This window comes from Oncorhynchus keta, chromosome 4, assembly GCF_023373465.1.
Source record: "Oncorhynchus keta strain PuntledgeMale-10-30-2019 chromosome 4, Oket_V2, whole genome shotgun sequence".
NCBI classification, from domain to species: Eukaryota; Metazoa; Chordata; class Actinopteri; order Salmoniformes; family Salmonidae; genus Oncorhynchus; species Oncorhynchus keta.
In genome coordinates, this window is record NC_068424.1 from 12,662,648 (window position 1) to 12,685,191 (window position 22,544).

The 22,544-nt window shown below is 41.2% G+C and overlaps 1 protein-coding gene and 1 long non-coding RNA gene across 9 annotated transcripts; one reads left to right on the plus strand and one right to left on the minus strand.

Moving 5' to 3' along the window:
• Positions 1-1,897: 1,897 nt before the first annotated feature.
• On the minus strand, positions 1,898-21,153 carry LOC127917515 (uncharacterized). 8 transcript variants are annotated; one of them, XR_008097508.1, is made up of 6 exons: positions 20,904-21,153; positions 3,335-3,463; positions 3,156-3,233; positions 2,934-3,053; positions 2,357-2,701; positions 1,898-2,173 (listed from the first exon to the last, which is right to left on the minus strand). XR_008097508.1 is itself a non-coding variant. In XM_052500605.1 (5 exons), the coding sequence occupies exons 1-5, from the start codon at positions 21,120-21,122 to the stop codon at positions 2,414-2,416; spliced, it is 834 nt and encodes a 277-aa protein (XP_052356565.1). In that variant the 5' UTR covers positions 21,123-21,150; the 3' UTR covers positions 1,898-2,413. The 8 variants fall into 8 exon arrangements, 7 of the variants coding, with proteins under 7 accessions (XP_052356565.1, XP_052356574.1, XP_052356568.1 ...); XM_052500605.1 differs by having other exon boundaries at positions 1,898-2,701; positions 20,904-21,150; XM_052500614.1 differs by having other exon boundaries at positions 1,898-2,701; positions 3,335-3,401; positions 20,904-21,147.
• LOC127917590 (uncharacterized) lies at positions 6,526-9,584 on the plus strand. The gene is made up of 4 exons (XR_008097574.1): positions 6,526-6,747; positions 6,979-7,242; positions 7,309-7,737; positions 8,035-9,584. It is a non-coding gene; the product is annotated as an uncharacterized LOC127917590 (long non-coding RNA).
• Positions 21,154-22,544: the final 1,391 nt, after the last annotated feature.

Below are 22,544 nucleotides of genomic sequence, written 5' to 3' on the forward strand. Positions count from 1 at the left end.
TCATCGGAGAATAACTAATACTGGAGACATATGTATACAATAAATGTATGATTTTTTTGTATCAAGATAATGGTGGCGCAAGCCCAAGGGGACTTATTCATATACATACAAGGGACTGACTATATGTGTTATGTTAAGAAGGAAAACTAGACAGAGCTCTGTGATGAGAAAGGGGGGTTGTTCCATGGAATTGCTTCGCTCTGTTACTTTGTAATGAAGTCTAATTGAATTTACGAGTTCCGGTATCTGTGAAATATTTTGAGTCAATATTCCACAACATAAAGTAACAAAATGTGGAAAAAGTCAAAGGGTCTGAATACTTTCCGAAAGCCCTGTATACAGACTATACTACCTTACAGGACATTTACTATACACTTTCTTTTTACAGTAACTGTATACAGACTACACTACCTTACAGGACATTTACTATACACTTTCTTTTTACAGTAACTGTATACAGACTACTCTACCTTAAAGGACGTTTACTATACACTTTCTTTTTACAGTAATTGTATACAGACTACACTACCTTACAGGACGTTTACTATACACTTTCTTTTTACAGTAACTGTATACAGACTACACTACCTTACAGGACGTTTACTATACACTTTCTTTTTACAGTAACTGTATACAGACTACTCTACCTTAAAGGACGTTTACTATACACTTTCTTTTTACAGTAATTGTATACAGACTACACTACCTTACAGGACGTTTACTATACACTTTCTTTTTACAGTAACTGTATACAGACTACTCTACCTTACAGGACATTTACTATACACTTTCTTTTTACAGCAACTGTATACAGACTACTCTACCTTAAAGGACGTTTACTATACACTTTCTTTTTACAGTAACTGTATACAGACTACACTACCTTACAGAACGTTTACTATACACTTTCTTTTTACAGTAACTGTATACAGACTATACTACCTTACAGGACATTTACTATACACTTTCTTTTTACAGTAACTGTATACAGACTATACTACCTTACAGGACGTTTACTATACACTTTCTTTTTACAGTAACTGTATACAGACTATACTACCTTACAGGACGTTTACTATACACTTTCTTTTTACAGTAACCGTATACATTTTACAGTAATATCCCTTTCATACACATACCAAAATCCCACTAATTTACCATGCCTGCATTCTTATACCAGCTTTTAGTTTTTCTAACCAGGTAACATTTTTATGTAAGTAAAGTACATGTCGGATAAAAAAATGTCAAGACAGGCTTGATGGAGACAGCTAATTTGTCGGTAAACTTTCCAAATGTCGACAAAACAAAATACTCTAGACAAGATGGGATCGTTGTTTGTCAAATTAATTACGTGAGAAATGGCAGTGGAAACTCTTATGTGCAAATATTGATATAATAACCATCATAGGGAAGTAAACTTGGAGTCACGTGATGACATGGTGTTTGGTCCTCCTCCTACGACTCAGAAAAGCATGTCGTTTATTAGGCTACAGATGAAATAAGTTATGATGAACTTTACAGGGTGGTGAAAGTGTAAGGTGATGAGCTTCATGCTCTTTTCCAATAAATATCGAGGGTCTTATTCTGGTGACATGATGATCAATTCTTGGATGCCGTTTGACAAACAAAAATGCTCTTTTGTCAATAAGAATCTCACCATGTAGACACTGTATCTGCGACAGAGCGTACATGCCAATACCTGAGTGGGTACATCAATACCTGAGTGGGTACATCAATACCTGAGTGGGTACATCAATACCTGAGTGGGTACATCAATACCTGAGTGGGTACATGCCAATACCTGAGTGGGTACATGCCAATACCTGAGTGGGTACATTCGTTATATAACTCAACATGTTTAGTGACAAAACCATCAGAGTTGAAAATGCAATCGAAACCCATTTAACTTGTATGTTTTATTCTGTACGTGGTAATTTAACTACAAAAGTCATTTTTATGTGCCTTCCATTCTAACACACAGCCTTTTATCAGCAACAAGTCAATTTGATGGAAACATGCCAGGCGGGAAAATGTGCATATTTTGTCACGTGCATTTTAGACTATTCACGTCTTTCTCCAGTCGAATGGAAACCTAGCTTATGAAAGGTGTAGAAAGCTTGGACAATAAAAAACACATAAAGTCCTAGTCATGGTTCCTGCATTTTCACAGAGCCTGTAAACAAAAGACAGGAATCTGTGTGAATGTTTCTCTTTGCTTTTTTTGCAGGTAAATGAATTAACACGGAATTGTTTAACTCCTCCCTAATTTGAAATTCAAACAGCCCCCATGGTTTAAAAACACTCTCCACCCCTCGGATTTTGCCAGTTACCCACTGATATGTATAAAGGGGTATACCTGCAAGAAAGTGGTAAATAAATGCTTGGTGGGGTTAGCTCGGCCGCATCTCTCCTCTCACTTCAGGTCTCCATGTCTTTCAGCCAGAGACATGTAGCACTCCTTCAGGCTGTCCACAAACACCTTCAGTCCACACTGTCTCCGCCTCCTTTTCATGGCCTCTGTGCTCCTGCGTCTCTCCTTTCTCTCTCGTCCCTGCTGTTTCCAACTGTTCAACCTCTCCCCTCCCTCCGTGGTCCCTCTGTTCTCCTCCGTTCTCTCTTTCTCCTCCACCGTTTCCCCTCCTGGCTTCTTCTTCTTTCTCCTCTGATGCCGATGGGTTGTGTGCTGTCCTTGTGAACTCCTCTGGACGTTGAGAAACCAGACCATTGACAACACAATAATAATATGGTCAATAAATATCTATGGTCAGGAATAATACAGTGATTAGATGTAAAGGAGAGAATCTGAACATGCATCAGAAAGACATTATGTAAGTGTAGTTGGTTTAATAGTTGTAAGTGTAGTTGGTTTAATAGTTGTAAGTGTAGTTGGTTTAATAGTTGGTAACGTTAGTTCTACTATGAATGGATCTCACCTGTTTTCTAGGACAGTAGTGGCCCAGTGAGCACAGGATTTCTCTCTTGAGCCTCTCTAGCTTAAAGAGCCTAATGAGTCTGGTATGGCTACACATCATGTTGTAAATAAACTGTCTTTCCTACAAAAACAATGTGACCAGAGCAATGATTTAGATGGAAGGAAGTCAAGAGTAGATTTTTCGAAGAAACGGTGGATTGTTCAGAATATTGTAAATACTCACGTTATCCTTCTCACATTCAGGCATTTCACCTGTGCAGCTTTTATGAGACTCTTTTAATGATTCAGTGAGGTTGTTCTCCTAGGAGTGAGAGAAGAGATCTCAGTTTAACACAGTTTAAAATCCATAAACTATTTATCTCAATGGCAAAATGAAAACTCATTGTCCATCATGTTACTTACAAGCTTCTGAAGGAGCAGGGAGATGACAAACTCGTAGTCTTCAGCGATCTCTCTCATGGTCCGGTTGCTGTCACAAGACAACACCAGAGGTAGCAGCATGAGAGAAAAGACAGAGGTGCCAAGGAGATGCTGTGTGTGTGTGTGTGTGTGTGTGTGTGGGTGTGAGAGAGAGACATACAGACAGAGAGAGAGAGAGAGACATACAGAGAGAGAGAGACAGAAAGGTGTACAAAAATCAGTCTTGAAGCATTATTCACACCAGTTAAAATAAGACGTTTTTGTCTTGACCTATTCAGACTTTACCGATCCAGTTGAGTGCCATTGAGTTATTTTTTTCCCCAAGGGATCTCTGGTCTGGCAGTAGCCTAGTCTACTGTGGAACTACAGAAGGATGGTCGCATGTTTTATGAATTCACGTTTTCTGAAGTATAAAAAAAATGACATGCTATTCTATAAAATAATTTCTCCGTAATTAATGTTACATGATTGAGCTAATCATGTAAATGTAATTAACTAGAGAGTCAGGGCGCCACAAAATAATATTTATAGAGCTGTTATCTTCCGAATAAACTCTTAAAGACCTAGTAATATTTTACATCAATAGCAGTCAATATTAATCATCTTAATTCAGTCTCATCTGAAAGTTGTAAATTCTTGGTTATCTGCAAGAAAGAACCCTGGCTAACAAGTTGAATCAGCAATACAAAATGGTGTTTAATTATTTATTTACTAAATACCTAACTAATCACACAGAATTACACGTACAGATAATTAATCAACTTGATTACAAATTCCGTCATAAAGGAAAACGTCCCTGGCGGGCGGAACAGATATGACAGCTGGTTACACAAAAGAAAAGGGGCTGGGTTTGAGTGAAAGAGCGGGAAGACTGAGGAACAAAGGGTGAAGCTGTGCTATCGTCAATACAGTATCTTATGCATTCTAAATTACCGCCCATTTGGAAAAGGAAAATGCAATAAATATTTACTCTGAGCTGCGCTTCGGTAGGTTGGTGATAGATGGAAGGCCGTGTTGCCCAACCGAGTCCTTTGAAGAATGTCTCTGGTTGTCAATTGGATACGTTGTAGTAACGTCGTTGTGTGATAGACGGGATACTCTGTCTGTTCCTTCCAAACCTGCGTTTGCATCTGCTGTTGCCAACTCAACAGCTAGGAGGTATCACTTCTGTTGTGAATAAGAGTTCAAAGTTCATACCATTCACAACCAAAGCTTACGCTGATGTTGGCTTCGTTCTGTAGTTATTATCTGAACCATTCTGACATCGGACCGTCGTCCTCACGTCCCCGGAACAGGAGATTACATTGTCGTCAAGGCTTTATATAGGAAGGAAGGGAGAGGAGGGCGTGTTTGAAAAGTTTTATAGCCCATGTCCCTTCACAGGGGCGGGCCACTGATTGAGCATAGCCCTACCTTATGAAAACCCAAATCTCACATTTTAGAAGCTAAAATCACATTTCATCCCATCACGAATAATCTCATATTCAAACATTTAAATTGAACAACAATGTCACGACTTCTACCGAAGGTAACTCCCCTCCTTGTTCAGGCGGCGCTCGGCGTCGCCGGTCCACTAGTCGCTACCGATCCCTTTTTCTTTTTCTGGTTGTTTTGTCTGTGTTCCTTTTCACACCTGGTTTTCAATTGCTTTGATTTCTGTGGGTATATAGGGCACCTGTTACCTGCCGTAATTCATGCAGGATTAGACTTGTGTGTATTGCGCTCGATTGTATTTGATGTTTGTTGTTTTTTCTCCGTGTGTTTGCACGAGTTTCTGATTATTCGAGAGCCTAATTTTGGGATTTTTGTCTGTGCCGTTTCGTATTGGTGGACTATATTATTAAACACGCTTCTCAGACATCCCTGCTCTCCTGCGCCTGACTCCTACACCTCTCACCAAGACGCATGTTATTACAAACAATTCCATGTGAATCTGATAACTCTGATGTATAGACTTTCCACTGTAGAGTTTATGTCATCTTATCATTGATGAGAATGTCTCAGATGACAACCGAACTGACATCATATTCATTAAGTACCACCGCATATGTTCAATTGGTCGGATTACCAGAATATAGTTCATTTCCCCCCACCTTCTGATGTTCCCATAATCTCTATGTTAACCAAGGGTTTTGCAAATGTAACATCAGTAGGGTGGAGAGAGGAAAAAGGGGGGAAGAGGTATTTATGACTGTCATAAACCTACCCCCAGGCCAACCTCATGACAACACCTTTGTTTCCAGCTTCAGTTTGAAGTTATTGTGTTAGCTGTGTTGTTGGCTAGCTCCTCTGAACAACACTGTCCTGACAAGAGAGCACATTTTCTATGCCAGGTGAAATCTCACATCATTAACTCTTTGTTATGGATGTATCAAAACTAGAAAACAGCTTAAACAAACGCAAATGCAGCAACTCTGTTGTTATTCTGGCTGCACTGTTAGACATGACTGTAAGTTAGCCATAGTTGGCTAGCTAGGCAGCAAAGGATAAGAACGTTGCCAGCCAGTCTGGCAATAGAGCATTTAGAATGAACAATTGGATTGTGTCCATAGATACAGATTAAATTGACAACAACTGGCAACAACTCATGTCTCTGGCAACCGGACCAATAGAACTAACAACGAGCCGGCTTGGGCAGTAACCCTAGACTTGGGTCAGGACTATATCTTGTGGAAGGATGAAATAGTATGAATAAATTAATCAAAATAAAGTTTTTACTGAAAATATGTAAATCATTTACATTTTAGTCATTTAGCAGAAGCTCTTATCCATATGGCCAATATGCCAAGCCCAAGGGCTGGTCTTATGCACGACGTAGCACAGAGCCGTGGTATATTGGCCATATATCATAAACCCCCGAGGTACCTTATTGCTATTATAAAGTGGTAACCACTGTAATTAGAGCAGTAAAAATAAATGTTTTGTCATACCCGTGGTATACGCGCTGATATACTACGAATGTCAGCCAATCAGCATTGATTATATTATGGTGTTTATAATTCTGTACGTCATAACTGAACTTTGGCTAGATATGCAGTCGTCTATTGTTTCTAACCCTACCATTTGTATGTAGGCTACTTGGTTCATATTCCCAAAAAGATGCCACTCCCACCACATTTACAACAGTTGTCATAAGTTGTAGTGTTTCTCACTGAAACCCCTTTTGTACATTCTTAGCTACAAGCCTAAAATTCTCCAGCCTTGTGTCTCTATCAACCTCCCTGCATGGCTGGCGGACAGCAATTTATGACCTTTAAAGGCCCAGTGCAGTCAAAAAAGGTAATATCCTGTGTTATATAGTGGGGGTGCAAGCTTGAACCGTCACTGTACATACACTCACACACTCTCACAGTTACACACACACACACATTATAGATAATGTATTATAGATTATAGTATTATAGATAATGACCAACTTCTTGTAGCAGGCGTTATAGACAATGACCAACTTCTTGTAGCAGGCGTTATAGACAATGACCAACTTCTTGTAGCAGGCATTATAGACAATGACCAACTTCTTGTAGCAGGCGTTATAGACAATGACCAACTTCTTGTAGCAGGCATTATAGACAATGACCAACTTCTTGTAGCAGGCATTATAGACAATGACCAACTTCTTGTAGCAGGTATTATAGATAATGACCAACTTCTTGTAGCAGGCATTATAGACAATGACCAACTTCTTGTAGCAGGTATTATAGACAATGACCAACTTCTTGTAGCAGGCGTTATAGACAATGACCAACTTCTTGTAGCAGGCATTATAGACAATGACCAACTTCTTGTAGCAGGCGTTATAGACAATGACCAACTTCTTGTAGCAGGTATTATAGACAATGACCAACTTCTTGTAGCAGGCGTTATAGACAATGACCAACTTCTTGTAGCAGGTATTATAGACAATGACCAACTTCTTGTAGCAGGTATTATAGACAATGACCAACTTCTTGTAGCAGGCGTTATAGACAATGACCAACTTCTTGTAGCAGGCGTTATAGACAATGACCAACTTCTTGTAGCAGGCATTATAGACAATGACCAACTTCTTGTAGCAGGCATTATAGACAATGACCAACTTCTTGTAGCAGGCGTTATAGACAATGACCAACTTCTTGTAGCAGGCGTTATAGACAATGACCAACTTCTTGTAGCAGGTATTATAGACAATGACCAACTTCTTGTAGCAGGTATTATAGACAATGACCAACTTCTTGTAGCAGGTATTATAGACAATGACCAACTTCTTGTAGCAGGCATTATAGACAATGACCAACTTCTTGTAGCAGGCGTTATAGACAATGACCAACTTCTTGTAGCAGGCGTTATAGACAATGACCAACTTCTTGTAGCAGGTATTATAGACAATGACCAACTTCTTGTAGCAGGTATTATAGACAATGACCAACTTCTTGTAGCAGGCATTATAGATAATGACCAACTTCTTGTAGCAGGCATTATAGATAATGACCAACTTCTTGTAGCAGGTATTATAGACAATGACCAACTTCTTGTAGCAGGCATTATAGACAATGACCAACTTCTTGTAGCAGGCGTTATAGACAATGACCAACTTCTTGTAGCAGGCATTATAGACAATGACCAACTTCTTGTAGCAGGTATTATAGACAATGACCAACTTCTTGTAGCAGGTGTTATAGACAATGACCAACTTCTTGTAGCAGGCGTTATAGACAATGACCAACTTCTTGTAGCAGGCGTTATAGACAATGACCAACTTCTTGTAGCAGGTATTATAGACAATGACCAACTTCTTGTAGCAGGTGTTATAGACAATGACCAACTTCTTGTAGCAGGCGTTAGACAATGAACACAGCTCTCAAACAATCTCTCAAGCCAATGTGCTAGTGAGTAGCTAGCTTATCTTTAAATATAAAGTCTACTTGGATCTATTCTGAATAAAAATATAAAAATGCAACATGCAACAATTTAAAAGATTTTACTGAGTTACATTTGATATAAGGAAATCAGTAAATTTAAATAAATTCATTAGGCCTGATTCTATGAATTTCACATGACAGGGAATACAGATATGCATCTGTTGGTCACAGATACCTTAGAAAAAAAGGTAGGGTGCGTGGATCAGAAAAACATTCAGTATCTGGTGTGACCACCCGTTTCCAATTGTAGAGCAACACATCTCCTTTACATAGAGTTGATCAGGCTGTTGATTGTGGCCTGTGGAATGTTGTCCCACTCCTCTTCAATGGCTGTGAGAATTTGCTGGATATTGGCTGGAACTGGAACACGCTGTTGTACACGTTGATCCAGAGCATCCCAAACATGCTCAATGGGTGACATGTCTGGTGAGTATGCAGGCCATGGAAGAAGTTTTCAGCTTCCAGGAACTGTGTACAGATATTTGTGACATGGGGCCGTGCATTATCGTGCTGAAACATGAGGTGATAGTGGCAGATGAATGGCGCGCCAATGGGCCTCAGGATCTCGTCAAGGTTTCTCTGTCCATTTAAATTGCCATCGATAAAATGCAATTGTGTTCATTGTCTGTAGCTTATGCCTGCCCATACCATAACCCCACTGCCACCATGGGGCACTGTTTTCACAACGTTGACATCAGCAAACCACTCACCCACACGAAGCCATTCACATGGTCTACGGTTATGTGGTCGATTGGACATACTGCCAAATTCTCTGAAGTGACTTTGGACGTGGCTTATTGTAGAGAAATGAACATTAAATTCACTGGCAACAGGTCTGGTGGACATTCCTGCAGTCAGCATGCCAGTTGCACGCTCCCTCGAAACTTGAATCTGTGGCATTGTGTTGTGTGACAAAACTGCACATTTTAGAGTGGCCTTTCATTTTCCCAAGGTGCACCTGAGTAATGATCATCAAGATGCTTATTTCACAGAATGAGAACAAGTTGCCAATTCCTGACAAATTAGTCTTTGTATGCACATTGCATATTTCTAAATCACAGACTAGACATCTGGCACATGACAGTCTGTGGCGAAAATGCTGCTAGCGGTAGCGCAGTGCCGCGCGCGACAGAAACTGAGCCTTAATCTTCCACAATCATGTTCATTGATACTCTTGTTTTTGTAGGGTCTGCTCTGTTCTACATTTTGGGAGTTGAGATATATAAAAAGGGTATTTCTAGAAAGGTTGTGCTCTCATCTATTACAGTAAAATATTGTTTAAATATTGTCACACCTACCATATGACCGATTCTGTAGGACCAAACCTTAAATGCAAATAGCGAGTTCCAACTGCTTGTTGTCTGTCAGAGAAGAAGAAGCTATCTTTCGCTGTTGTTGTTGTGACTGGCAGGGGGAGGGGCTTTGTTTGTGTGTGTGTGTGTGTGTGTGGGAAGGTGCACAGTCCACACAGTACAGAAGGAGGAGGGGCTTGGTGTCTGTGGAGTGGGAAGGTGCACAGTGCACACAGCACAGAAGGGGGGCTTGGTGTCTGTGGAGTGGGAAGTTGCACACAGCACAGAAGGAGGAGGGGCTTGGTGTCTGTGGAGTGGGAAGGTGCACACAGCACAGAAGGAGGAGGGGCTTGGTGTCTGTGGAGTGGGAAGGTGCACACAGCACAGAAGGAGGAGGGGCTTGGTGTCTGTGGAGTGGGAAGGTGCACACAGTACAGAAGGAGGAGGGGCTTGGTGTCTGTGGAGTGGGAAGGTGCACAGTGCACACAGCACAGAAGGGGGAGGGGCTTGGTGTCTGTGGAGTGGGAAGGTGCACACAGCACAGAAGGAGGAGGGGCTTGGTGTCTGTGGAGTGGGAAGGTGCACACAGTACAGAAGGAGGAGGGGCTTGGTGTCTGTGGAGTGGGAAGGTGCACACAGTACAGAAGGAGGAGGGGCTTGGTGTCTGTGGAGTGGGAAGGTGCACACAGTACAGAAGGGGGAGGGGCTTGGTGTCTGTGGAGTGGGAAGGTGCACACAGTACAGAAGGAGGAGGGGCTTGGTGTCTGTGGAGTGGGAAGGTGCACACAGCACAGAAGGAGGAGGGGCTTGGTGTCTGTGGAGTGGGAAGGTGCACACAGTACAGAAGGAGGAGGTGCTTGGTGTCTTTGGAGTGGGAAGGTGCACACAGTACAGAAGGAGGAGGGGCTTGGTGTCTGTGGAGTGGGAAGGTGCACAGTGCACACAGTACAGAAGGGGGAGGGGCTTGGTGTCTGTGGAGTGGGAAGGTGCACACAGTACAGAAGGAGGAGGGGCTTGGTGTCTGTGGAGTGGGAAGGTGCACAGTGCACACAGTACAGAAGGGGGAGGGGCTTGGTGTCTGTGGAGTGGGAAGGTGCACAGTGCACACAGTACAGAAGGAGGAGGGGCTTGGTGTCTGTGGAGTAGGAAGGTGCACAGTGCACACAGTACAGAAGGGGGAGGGGCTTGGTGTCTGTGGAGTGGGAAGGTGCACACAGTACAGAAGGAGGAGGGGCTTGGTGTCTGTGGAGTGGGAAGGTGCACAGTGCACACAGTACAGAAGGAGCAAAAGAGACAAGACGAAGAACAACAAAAAACGCTAATTAAAAAAATATATTTTTACGATAAAGGCATTTGGAACATCGTGCTAAAATATTAATTGAATTATTTAGATATCGCCCAGCCCTAGTTCCAAACCGCTCTGCCAATAACAGCAATGGTTTTCAGTTTCCCACTTCTATCTTGAGAAATTGCTCTTCGCTAAGTTGCTATTTTTGTTAACTTTTGACCATTTTACAATTACAGTAAGGTACATTCTTGTTATCCAGAAATAATTTGATATTGAGATAAAAACAGCTGCATTGGACCTTTAACTGACTCCAATAGCTTTCACTCTCCATCCTGTGGATTACAGAAAGCGCTGCAGTAGCCTTGTGGACTCGCTAACTAGGGGCTATGTCCCAATTATCTCCATCCTCCCAATGTGTGCACTTGTTCCCTTCACTTCTCTGATTTGAAAGGAAATGACTGGTATAAGAAATATGGTGGAAACTCCCACAATCCCATGCCTCCGATGCACCAATGCTTCTCGATTTGTGGGAAGTAGGCTAGTGCACAAGGGTAGCCCTACACTTCAGGCTAAAGGAGATAGTTTTGGGAGGCACACAGTTTCCATCCGCTAGCACCCCCCTGTCAGATAAGCATAGCAACGGGAAGTAGGGGTGCTGAGGCGTTGCTCTGAAATAAATAAATAACAAATCCCCACCAAATTAGTGCACTAGGTCTATATTACTCCTGTATGAGCGGAGAAAAATACAAAGTACTTTTGGTTTGCCTGTTTTGCACTTTATTTCGACATTAATACGCATCACATATCAGTTTGCAATGTAACAATGTTACAAAAAATGGAGTTAATAAAACCGCATACAAACGTGGTCTCTTTCTGGAGTAAATAAGCTCCAAAATGCCGGTGTTTCAGCCTGGCTCAGTGCTTTCTGTGGTGATGGGTCAGCAAGCGGAAAATACGGAGGGATTGGTAATGTTCTCCTAGCTGCGCCGTGATTGGCTCAGTGTTTTGTCACTTATGGGGACACTACGTCACCGCCAAGTTTAAGGGTATAGCTCGAAAATTTAATCCCATTGCGTGCTGCCATAAAGTTACATTAGAAGTGCCCATCCAAGAAGACTCAAGGTCATTGGCCACAGATAAAATTACGTCAAATCACATCTACTGTAGCTTTGATTGGACTACTTTCAAATTCTTAGCTAGCAGTCATCATCATGAATCAAGTTGACAATCTGCTGGCAAATCCTTTTTAATCCTTGTCATATGAAGACAAAAATAATGAAGAGAAATTTGAGATAAAACGTATCTGGGGTCATCGGCCATTGGACATAAACATTACGCAACAAGTTGGAAATCGCAAATTCAACAATGAGTGGATTTGAAGGAATATTTGGCTAACTACAAGCATTGCAAAGCAGTCCCTAGCCTGCTATTCCGTGGAGTGTCTGTGTGATCCCAAGTCTGGGATTAAGGGTCTCTTTTCCAAGCATAATCATAATGATAAACGTTCAACATTGGTTATGCTGATTAGTACCACGCTCAAAACAACTGTTAACTCGGAACTGCGAAATCTGACTTCATTGAGTTCAAGACAACTGGGAACTGGGGAAAAATATGTTTTGAACGGTCATCCAACTCAGAATTGTACATCTGGAACTCGGATGTCTTTCTAGAGCTACGACCTGAAGATCACTGATGTCCTCATGATTCGACCGTGTTTTTTTCCGAGCTCCCAGTTGTCTTGAAAGCACCATAAATCCAAAGAATGTCAGACTTTGATGACAAAGTTGGATGACTAAATTTGCCCACAAAGGACCACTCTCCTGTTCAAGTGAGTAGAGCACGACAAGGTGAGTCCAAAATGGTCTTGTATGCTGCTGCATAAATGATGTAATATGCAAGGCAAAGATATATTGTAGCTAAGAAAGTAAAACTATGTACAGTACCAATTCAAGGACACACCTACCACCTATTAAGAAGGAAATAACTTCCACAAATTAACTTTTAACAAGGCACACCTGTTAATTGAAATGCATTCCAAGTGACTGCCTCATGAAACTGGTTGAGAGAATGCCAAGAGTGTACAAAGCTGTCATCAAAACAAAGGATGGCTACTTTGAAGTATCTAAAATCTAAAATATATTTTGATTTGTTTAACACTTTTTTGGTTACTACATGATTTCGTATGTGTTATTTCATAGTTTTGATGTCTTCACTATTATAGTAAAAATAAAGACAATAACAATAACAATAAAGACAATAACAACCATTGAATGAGTAAGTGTGTCCAAACTTTAGACTGGTACTGTATGTTGGTACTGTATGTTGTGTATTAAGCTGTTAGTAGCCCGTGTGCCTCACGCTAATAATTTGGTCTATTTTCTCCTCCTAATTTTGCCTTCTGTTCTGACTTTGTGGTGTATGTGTAGCCTATAAACCTGTTTTAGATAAATGTAATCATCAAATATTGTAAGAGCTTTCATTGTCTGCTTATTTGCTACCCTTTATTTATTCTATGGTTCTGACTTGGTGTCCAGGGAGAATACTGTAAGAACGGCCCATGTTCTGAATTCTGTCACCGTACATTTCAAAAGTGCTGACCAAATAGTTATACTGACTATGTCCGTCCTAGCTCGCTCATGAATGTCTTAATTGAAATTACGGATTGCCTCTTATCCGCTTGTCGTACAAACTATGGCATAAGGGAACGACTCAATTTCCAGTAGAAACCCCATTTGTTTAAGCAAGTCAGCCATATCAGCTATATTTTTTAAAAGGCAGTAACTGAGGCTGAATGAACTGTTTAGCTGCCAGACAAGGCTCCGCTGATAGCCAGGTATAGCTGTGGTAAAGTGTTGGGACTGCTGTTGGGACTCTGCTGTTGGGACAGCTTCATGTAGGCCCTAACAGCTTGTGGGCACACTTTTTCACCATTAGTGCAATTATTGTATTGATTAGTGTTGTGTTGTGTAGTGGCTTTGCTGGCATGCATCCCACATTTCTGCTTTTGTTTGCCCCACAAAGATTTACATAAAGTGCATTAATTTCTAATTTCTATTGTAATGGGAATTTTCATGTTTGTGCATAACTAATTTCTGTGTTCTTTTCATGTGTTGTTCTATAAACCAATTTCTGTGTTCATGCAAGTGGTTGACTGAATAAATCCTCCTCTTTTCAGTAGATTCAATTTGGCAGTACGCACAGACCTTGTTTTGAGAACAAACAAAAGATGTCTCAGTTTCAAGATCTCAACTTAGAGAGGAGAAGCCTCACGGTGTTGGTCTGTCACATGTTATGAAACAGTATTGGTTGGTCACATGAATGAAACAAAATGGTAATGATTCATTAATATATATATATATATAGCCGTATATAAGCCGTATATAAGCCAACTGCTGGGTCTGCTCCGGGATTAGTGGGTTGGAACCTCTCCAGTGCGCTGACAATAAACAATGATTCACTTAAGATTAACTTTAATTAATTTTATTAATTAAATTAATTATTTTGGCAAAGGAGAAATGTGCACTAACGGGGATGTAAACAAATTTGTGCACAAAATTAAAGAGAAATAAGAATTTTCAGCATATGGAAAACTTCTGGGATCGTTTTTTCAGCTTTTTCCATGGGACCAATACTTTACATGTTGTGTTTATATATTTGTTCAATATATATATACAGTCGTGGCCAAAAGTTTTGAGAATGGCACAAATATGACTTTTCACAAAGTCTGCTGCCTCAGTCTGTATGACGACAATTTGCATATACTCCAGAATGTTATGAAGAGTGAGTGATCAGATGAATTGCAATTCATTGCAAAGCCCCTCTTTGCCATGCAAATGAACTGAATCCCCCAAAACACATGTCCACTGCATTTCAACCCTGCCACAAAAGGACCAGCTGACATCATGCCAGTGATTCTCTCGTTAACACAGGTGTGAGTGTTGAAGTGGACAAGGCTGGAGATCACTCAGCCTGGAAGCTTCAAAAGGAGGCTTGGAATCATTGTTCTTCCTCTGTCAACCATTGTTACCTGCAAGGAAACATGTGCCGTCATCATTGCTTTGCATAAAAAGGGCTTCACAGGCAAGGATATTGCTGCCAGTAAGATTGCACCTAAATCAACCATTTATCGGATCATCAAGAACTTCAAGGAGAGAGGTTCAAATGTTGTGAGGGCGATCAAGAAAGTCCAGCAAGAGCCAGGACCGTCTCCTAAAGTTGATTCAGTTGTGGGATCGGGGCACCAACAGTACAGAGCTTGCTAAGGAATGGCAGCAGGCAGGTATGAGTGCATCTGCACGCTCAGTAAGGCAAAGACTTTTGGAGGGTGGCCTGGTGTCAAGAAGGGCAGTAAAGAAGCCACTTCTCTCCAGGAAAAACATCAGGGACAGACTGATATTCTGCAAAAGGTACAGGGATTGGACTGCTGAGGACTGGGGTAAAGTCATTTTCTCTGATGAATCCCCTTTCTGATTGTTTGGGGCATCCTGAAAAAAGCTTGTCCGGAGAAGAAAAGGTGAGCGCAACCATCAGTCCTGTGTCATGCCAACAGTAAAGCATCCTGAGACCATTCATGTGTGGGGTTACTTCTCAGCCAAGGGAGTGGGTTCACTCACAATTTTGCCAAAGAACACAGCCATGAATAAAAAATGGTACCAACACATCCTTGAGAGCAACTTCTCCCAACCATCCAGGAACAGTTTGGTGAAGAACAATGCCTTTTCCAGCATGATGGAGCACCTTGCCATAAGGCAAAAGTGATAACTAAATGGCTCGGGGAACAAAACATCGATATTGTGGGTCCATGGCCAGGAATCTCCCCAGACCTTAATCCCATTGAGAACTTGTGGTCAATCCTCAAGAGGCAGGTGGACAAACAAAACCCCGCAAATTCTGACAAACTCCAAGCATTGATCATGCAAGAAAGGGCTGCCATCAGTCAGGATGTGGCCCAGAAGTTAATTGACAGCATGCCAGGGCGAATTGCAGAGGTCTTGAAAAAGAAGGGTCAACACTGCAAATATTGACTCTTTGCATCAACTTCATGTATAATTGTCAATAAAAGCCTTTGACACTTACGAAATATTTGTTATTATACTTTCCGAATTCCAAAAATATCTAAAGACACTGAAGCAGCAAACTATGTGGAAATTAATATTTGTGTCATTCTCAAAACTTTTGGCCACGAAGTGATATAGATATAAATATATATATATACAGTTGAAGTCGGAAGTTTACATTCACCTTAGGCAAATGCATTTAAACTCAAATTTTCACAACTCCTTTAATCCTAGTAAAAATTCCCTGTTTTATGCCAGTTAAGATCACCACTTTATTTTAAGAATGTGAAATATCAGAATAATAGTAGAGAGAATGATTTATTTCAGCTTTCATTTATTTCATCACATTCCCAGTGGGTCAGAAGTTTACATACACTCAATTAGTATTTGGTAGCATTGCCTTTAAATTGTTTAACTTTGATCAAATTTTTCATGTAGCCTTCCACAAGCTTCCAACAATAAGTTGGGTGAATTTTGGACCATTCCTCCTGACAGAGCTGGTGTCAGGTTTGTAGCCCTCCTTGCTCACACACGCGTCTTCAGTTCTGCCCACACATTTTCTATGGGACTGAGGTCAAGGGCTTTGTCATGGCCACTCCAATACCTTTACTTGGTTGTCCTCAAGCCATTTTGCCACAACTTTGGAAGTATGTTTGGGTCATTGTCCATTTGGAAGACCCAAGCTTTAACATCCTGACTGATGTCTGGAGATGTTGCTTTAATATATCCACATAGTTTTCTCCCTCATGATGCCATCTACTTTGTGAAGTGCACCAGTCCCTCCTGCAGCAAAGAACCCCCACAACATGATGCTGTCACCCCGGCGCTTCACGGTTGGGATGGTGTTCTTCGGCTTGCAAGCGTCCCCCTTTTCCCTCCAAACATAACGATGGTCATTATGGCCAAACAGTTTTATTTTTGTTTCATCAGACCAGAGTACATTTCTTCCAAAAGTATGATCTTTGTCCCCATGTGCAGTTGCAAACTGAAGTCTGGCTTTCTTATGGCGGTTTTGGAGCAGTAGCTTCTTCCTTGCTGAGCAGCCTTTCAGGTTATGTCAAACTAGGACTCATTTTACTGTGGATAAAGATACTTTTGTACCTGTTTCCTCAAGCATCTTCACAAGGTCCTTTGCTGCTGTTCTGGGATTGATTTGCACTTCTCGCACCAAAGTACGTTCATCTCTAGGAGACAGAATGTGTTTCCTTCCTGAGCGGTATGATGGCTGTGTGGTCCCATGGTGTTTATTCTTGCGTACAATTATTTGTACTGATGAACGTGGTACCTTCAGGCATTTGGACATTTTTCCCAAGGATGAACCAGACTTGTGGGGGTCTACAATTTTGTCCTGAGGTCTTAGCTGCTTTCTTTTGATTTTCCCATGATGTCAAGCAAAGAGGCACTGAGGTTGAAGGTAGGCCTTGAAATACATCCACAGGTATACCTCCAAATGACTCAAATGCCCTCAATTAGCCTATCAGAAGCTCCTAAAGCCATTACATAATTTTCTGGAATTTTCCAAGCTGTTTAAAGGCACAGTCAACTTAGAGTGTGTATACTTCTGACCCACTGGAATTGTGATACAGTGAATTATAAGTTAAATAATCTGTCTGTAAACAATTGTTGGAAAAAGTACTTGTGTCATGCACAAAATAGATGTGCTAACCGACTTGCCAAAACTATAGTTTGTTAACAAGAACTCCAACCTAAGTGTATGTAAACTTCCGACTTCGACTGTATATACAGCGGGGCAAAAAAGTATTTAGTCAGCCACCAATTGTGCAAGTTCTCCCACTTAAAAATATGAGAGGCCTGTAATTTTCATCATAGGTACAATTCAACTAAGACAGACAAAATGAGAAAAGAAAATGCAGAAATTCACATTGTAGGATTTTTAATTAACTTATTTGCAAATTATGGTGGAAAATAAGTATTTGGTCACCTACAAACAAGCAAGATTTCTGGCTCTCACAGACCTGTAACTTCTTCTTTAAGAGGCTCCTCTGTCCTCCACTCGTTACCTGTATTAATGGCACCTGTTTGAACTTGTTATCAGTATAAATGACACATGTCCACAACCTCAAACAGTCACACTCCAATATGGCCAAGACCAAATAGTTGTCAAAGGACACCAGAAACAAAATTGTAGACCTGCACCAGGCTGGGAAGACTGAATCTGCAATAGGTAAGCAGCTTGGTTTGAAGAAATCAACTGTGGGAGCAATTATTAGGAAATGGAAGACATAAAAGATCACTTATAAAATCACTCGATCTGGGGCTCCACGCAAGATCTCACCCCGTGGTGTCAAAATGATCACAAGAACGGTGAGCAAAAATCCCAGAACCACACGGGGGGACCTAGTGAATGACCTGCAGAGAGCTGGGACCAAAGTAACAAAGCTTACAATCAGTAACACACTACGCCGTCAGGGACTCAAATCCTGCAGTGCCAGACGTGTCCCTCTGCTTAAGCCAGTACATGTCCAGGCCCGTCTGAAGTTTGCTAGAGAGCATTTGGATAATCCAGAAGAAGATTGGGAGAATGTCATATGGTCAGACGAAACCAAAATATAACCTTTTGGTAAAAACTCAACTCGTCGTTTTTGGAGGACAAAGAATGCTGAGTTGCATCCAAAGAACACCATACCTACTGTGAAGCATGGGGTGGAAACATCATGCATTGGGGCTGTTTTTCTGCAAAGGGACCAGGACGACTGATCCGTGTAAAGGAAAGAATGAATGGGGCCATGTGTCGTGAGATTTTGAGTGAAAACCTCCTTCCATCAGCAAGGGCATTGAAGATGAAACGTGAGTGGGTCTTTCAGCATGACAATGATCCCAAACACACCGCCCGGGCAATGAAGGAGTGGCTTCGTAAGAAGCATTTCAAGGTCCTGGAGTGGCCTAGCCAGTCTCCAGATCTGACCCCCATAGAAAGGAGGGAGGTGAAAGTCCATGTTGCCCAGCAACAGCCCCAAAACATCACTGCTCTAGAGTAGATCTGCATGGAGGAATGGGCCAAAATACCAGCAACAGTGTGTGAAAACCTTGTGAAGACTTACAGAACACGTTTGACCTCTGTCATTGCCAACAAAGGGTATATAACAAAGTATAAACTTTTGTTATTGACCAAATACTTATTTTCCACCATAATTTGCAAATAAATTCATAAAAAATCCTACAATGTGATTTTCTGGATTTTTTCCCCTCATTTTGTCTGTCATAGTTGAAGTGTACCTATGATAAATATTACAGGCCTCTCTCATCTTTTTAAGTGGGAGAACTTGCACAATTGGTGGCTGACTAAATACTTTTTTGCCCCGCTGTATCTGAGATTCTTCAAAGTAGCCACCCTTTTTGTAGGGGTTTCCACTTAATTTAGTATATGTCTTCATTTAAAACATTGTTTTTATAAACTAATAGCTTTAATTTGACACCCAATTTACCACGCTTCTATGAACTTCACATGTTGTTGGGTCCTTTTAGATGGACATGTCCCTAGCTTGCTAGATTTCTTTCTCCAGAGACCACCAAAGAAAAAGATTGGATCTTTTTTTCCCCCACAGTATCAACTCTTTCCAACACAAACGGAATAGATTCAATCAGAATGTCAAAGACCATGTTTACATACATGCCAATATCCTTTTATTATTCGGGATACTCAACTATTTTGTTTTTGAGTCGGCACATATAAACATCTTATCCCATTTACAATAACCCCAAAAAAGCTTGTAACCCGGTTATGAGAAACCCAGGTAAGATGCATGGTATATACTGATCTTAGACGGGATACAGTGGCATGTAACTATCTTATCCCGTTCACTGTTGTTTTTACGGTCTGCGCAGGCTCAGTTTCTCGTATCATGGGTGTTGTGTGATCATGTTTTCATCTGACTGTCAAACAAATCATTTCAAAAAGTAGAAACTAACTCAAGCAGTTTGATCCACCATAATAATTCCTCATTTATTTAGCGGATACACCGTACTGGACCTTAAAGCCTACTTGCTATTTTCACCCCAAATTTAGACAACTTTCTGCTTATAATTTGTGACATTTGGGAGGCCATTGTTTTGTCAACTATAGTTAGATATAAGCAGCCTCTCTTCTGTCATAACTTGGTGCCCCAGAAGACTAAATAAAGGAGTGCTCACCAGAAAAGGGGTGATAGAATGAATGCATTATTTTACTTCGCAAGTCAATTATATTAAGAACAAATTCCTATTTACAATGACGGCATACCTGGGAACTGCCTTGTTCAGATGTTTACCTTGTCAGCTCAGGGATTTGATCTACCAACCTTTCTCTTGCTGGCCCAATGCTCTAACCACTAGGCTACCTGCCACCCCATTAGTGGTTCAAGTTAACACCAATTCTAGTTAACACATCTAGTTAACACTTTTAAATGTGTCTATTTCTTTTAGGGACCAGGGAGAAATTGTGTAAGTCACACAGCCCTTATTTTAAGTGTTTCTGAAATCCCCCGTGGAAAAAATGAAAGGTGGAAAAACGATTGGAAACATTTCACTGTTTGACCGCTATGTTTATGGGGATTATGACTCATACTGTGGTAAGCTATTGCAGCTTTACCGCTGCGGGGCTCTATTTGGGACCAAATATTAAACTTTTGATCACTTTAAAACACTAAGTGAATTTGTCCAAATGCGTATGATATGACACCTTCAAATGGGGAACTAGATACAGTGCTTTCATTTCTAAACGGTAAAACAGATACCTTCGAATAACATGTGACATTCTGTACTATACTATAGCTTCCTATAAAACACATTTGCTCTCAAATCCAAAATACTGGAGTAGGCTATATCATCAAATTAAACGTTTTCGCTTCAATGTCCAATTAAAAACCGATGGGAACGTATAAAATGTTTACAAGGCGCGCGCATTACAACTATTCCTACTCCCGTCTCTCCATCCACGCGTACCAAGCCCCAAGCGCTGTGAGTGTGTCGCTGACGCTGCGCATGATATCACCAGAAACACCAATGCAGTCGACCTACCTGTAGCTTCGGTCCGCTCATACTCCAGCCAAGTGATAAACAAGCGCGACAACATTTGACGAGAGAATCGACACTGGGAGTTTTACTTGTCAAACCCTCCTGAAATCCGCCCATCGGGACGTCCCACACTGGGGGGAGACTGGGGCAAAGTAAGGGGAGTCCATTGCAACACCCGCAACTTCTCCAATCAGAAACCAGCTGGAGTGAAGTAACCAGCATATTTGCATGAAAAGTTAGTAAAATATCTCGCTATTTCCAATTTTTTCTTATACTCTCCTGAGCCTAATGGCCAATCATTTAAAGTAGAACAATGTTGTATCACTATATGTTGGCTAAACCTTGACATGATAGACATGTCAATGATGTTGTCCCTTGGAAGGAACATGAGGTTTTGTCATGAGTTTCAGGCCATTTTGTAAGTGTGTGTATGAGAGAGAGTGTTAGAGGCTGTGAGAGAGGGGGCATGCAGGTCTGTGTCTGTGACAGTGGAATGGCCTAATTAATGAATTAATGAATTAGTCATCTATCAGAGTTTGATGGCTGGGAACTGGTGCATCCTGGAAAACAGAACGTCAACAGGGTAACCATGGCAACCATTGCTTGACTTGGGCAGGAGCTCACCAGGGCTTTGCCTGGAAACCCAACATTGAATTGCACAGAATTCTTCATCAGGCAGAAATGAGTTTGAATAAGGAAAGTTTCCTCGCACAACCTCTACAAGCCAGAAGGTTGACAATATATTCACAGGAAAGTATCACATCAACTTTTCAATGCGCTGGTAATGCATTCCGATTTCTATCAATGAGATAGCACCTAAATATGAACTGTTCCACCACCCAAAATGAGTACAAACATGTATTTCAGTCCAAGTCAAGCACTGATGACAACAGTCTTCACATTCCAGGCTGAGGTTCCAGCATGATAACTCTTGTCCTCATTTGTAGGAGTTGACATTGGCAAGGCAGATCTAATTTCATGCAATGCACCCGTTTCCTTATTTATGTGTGCGGTATGTTGAATCTTAGGGGTGAGTCATGTAGCCTTGCTCCATTCCCTGAGCCAATAATAACAAGTTACAGGACCTTTCTCTGGGAACGAGCACGTTACGGCCTTTCATCATCTGTGAGTTTATCTATCACCCTGTTCAGTCCAAATCACTGCCCTTTTTCAGTAGGCGAAAGCAATATGATGGAAAACTGACTTGGGGTCAGGGTCATGGTCAATTTGAATTGAAGGTAGTCAATTCAGGACTTTCATTCAAAAATGAATACGTTCTCAATCAGCTGAAAACGAGAAGCTATTTATGTCAAAATTTAATTATTTCATCATCACTTCCTGAATGAACTGCCTTCAACGCCCTCAAACAGGGTTGGGGTCAATTCAGTCAGAGGGCTTGATAAACAGAGGGCTTGATAAACAGAGGGCTTGATAATCAGAGGGCTTGATAAACAGAGGGATTGATAAACAGAGGGCTTGATAAACAGAGGGCTTGATAATCAGAGGGCTTGATAATCAGAGGGATTGATAAACAGAGGGATTGATAATCAGAGGGCTTGATAAACAGAGGGCTTGATAAACAGAGGGCTTGATAAACAGAGGGCTTGATAATCAATTGATTAGTTGAACGTGTTCGTGTTGGGC

Excerpts from the sequence above, each read along its gene's own strand:
- LOC127917515 (XM_052500605.1), bottom strand. The coding sequence starts at position 21,122 with ATGCTGGTTACTTCACTCCAGCTGGTTTCTGATTGGAGAAGTTGCGGG. Across the intron at positions 3,234-3,334 it reads CCCTGCTCCTTCAGAAGCTT|GAGAACAACCTCACTGAATC; the intron begins GTAAGTAACATG and ends TCTCACTCCTAG. Across the intron at positions 2,702-2,933 it reads ACTACTGTCCTAGAAAACAG|AGGAGTTCACAAGGACAGCA; the intron begins GTGAGATCCATT and ends CTCAACGTCCAG.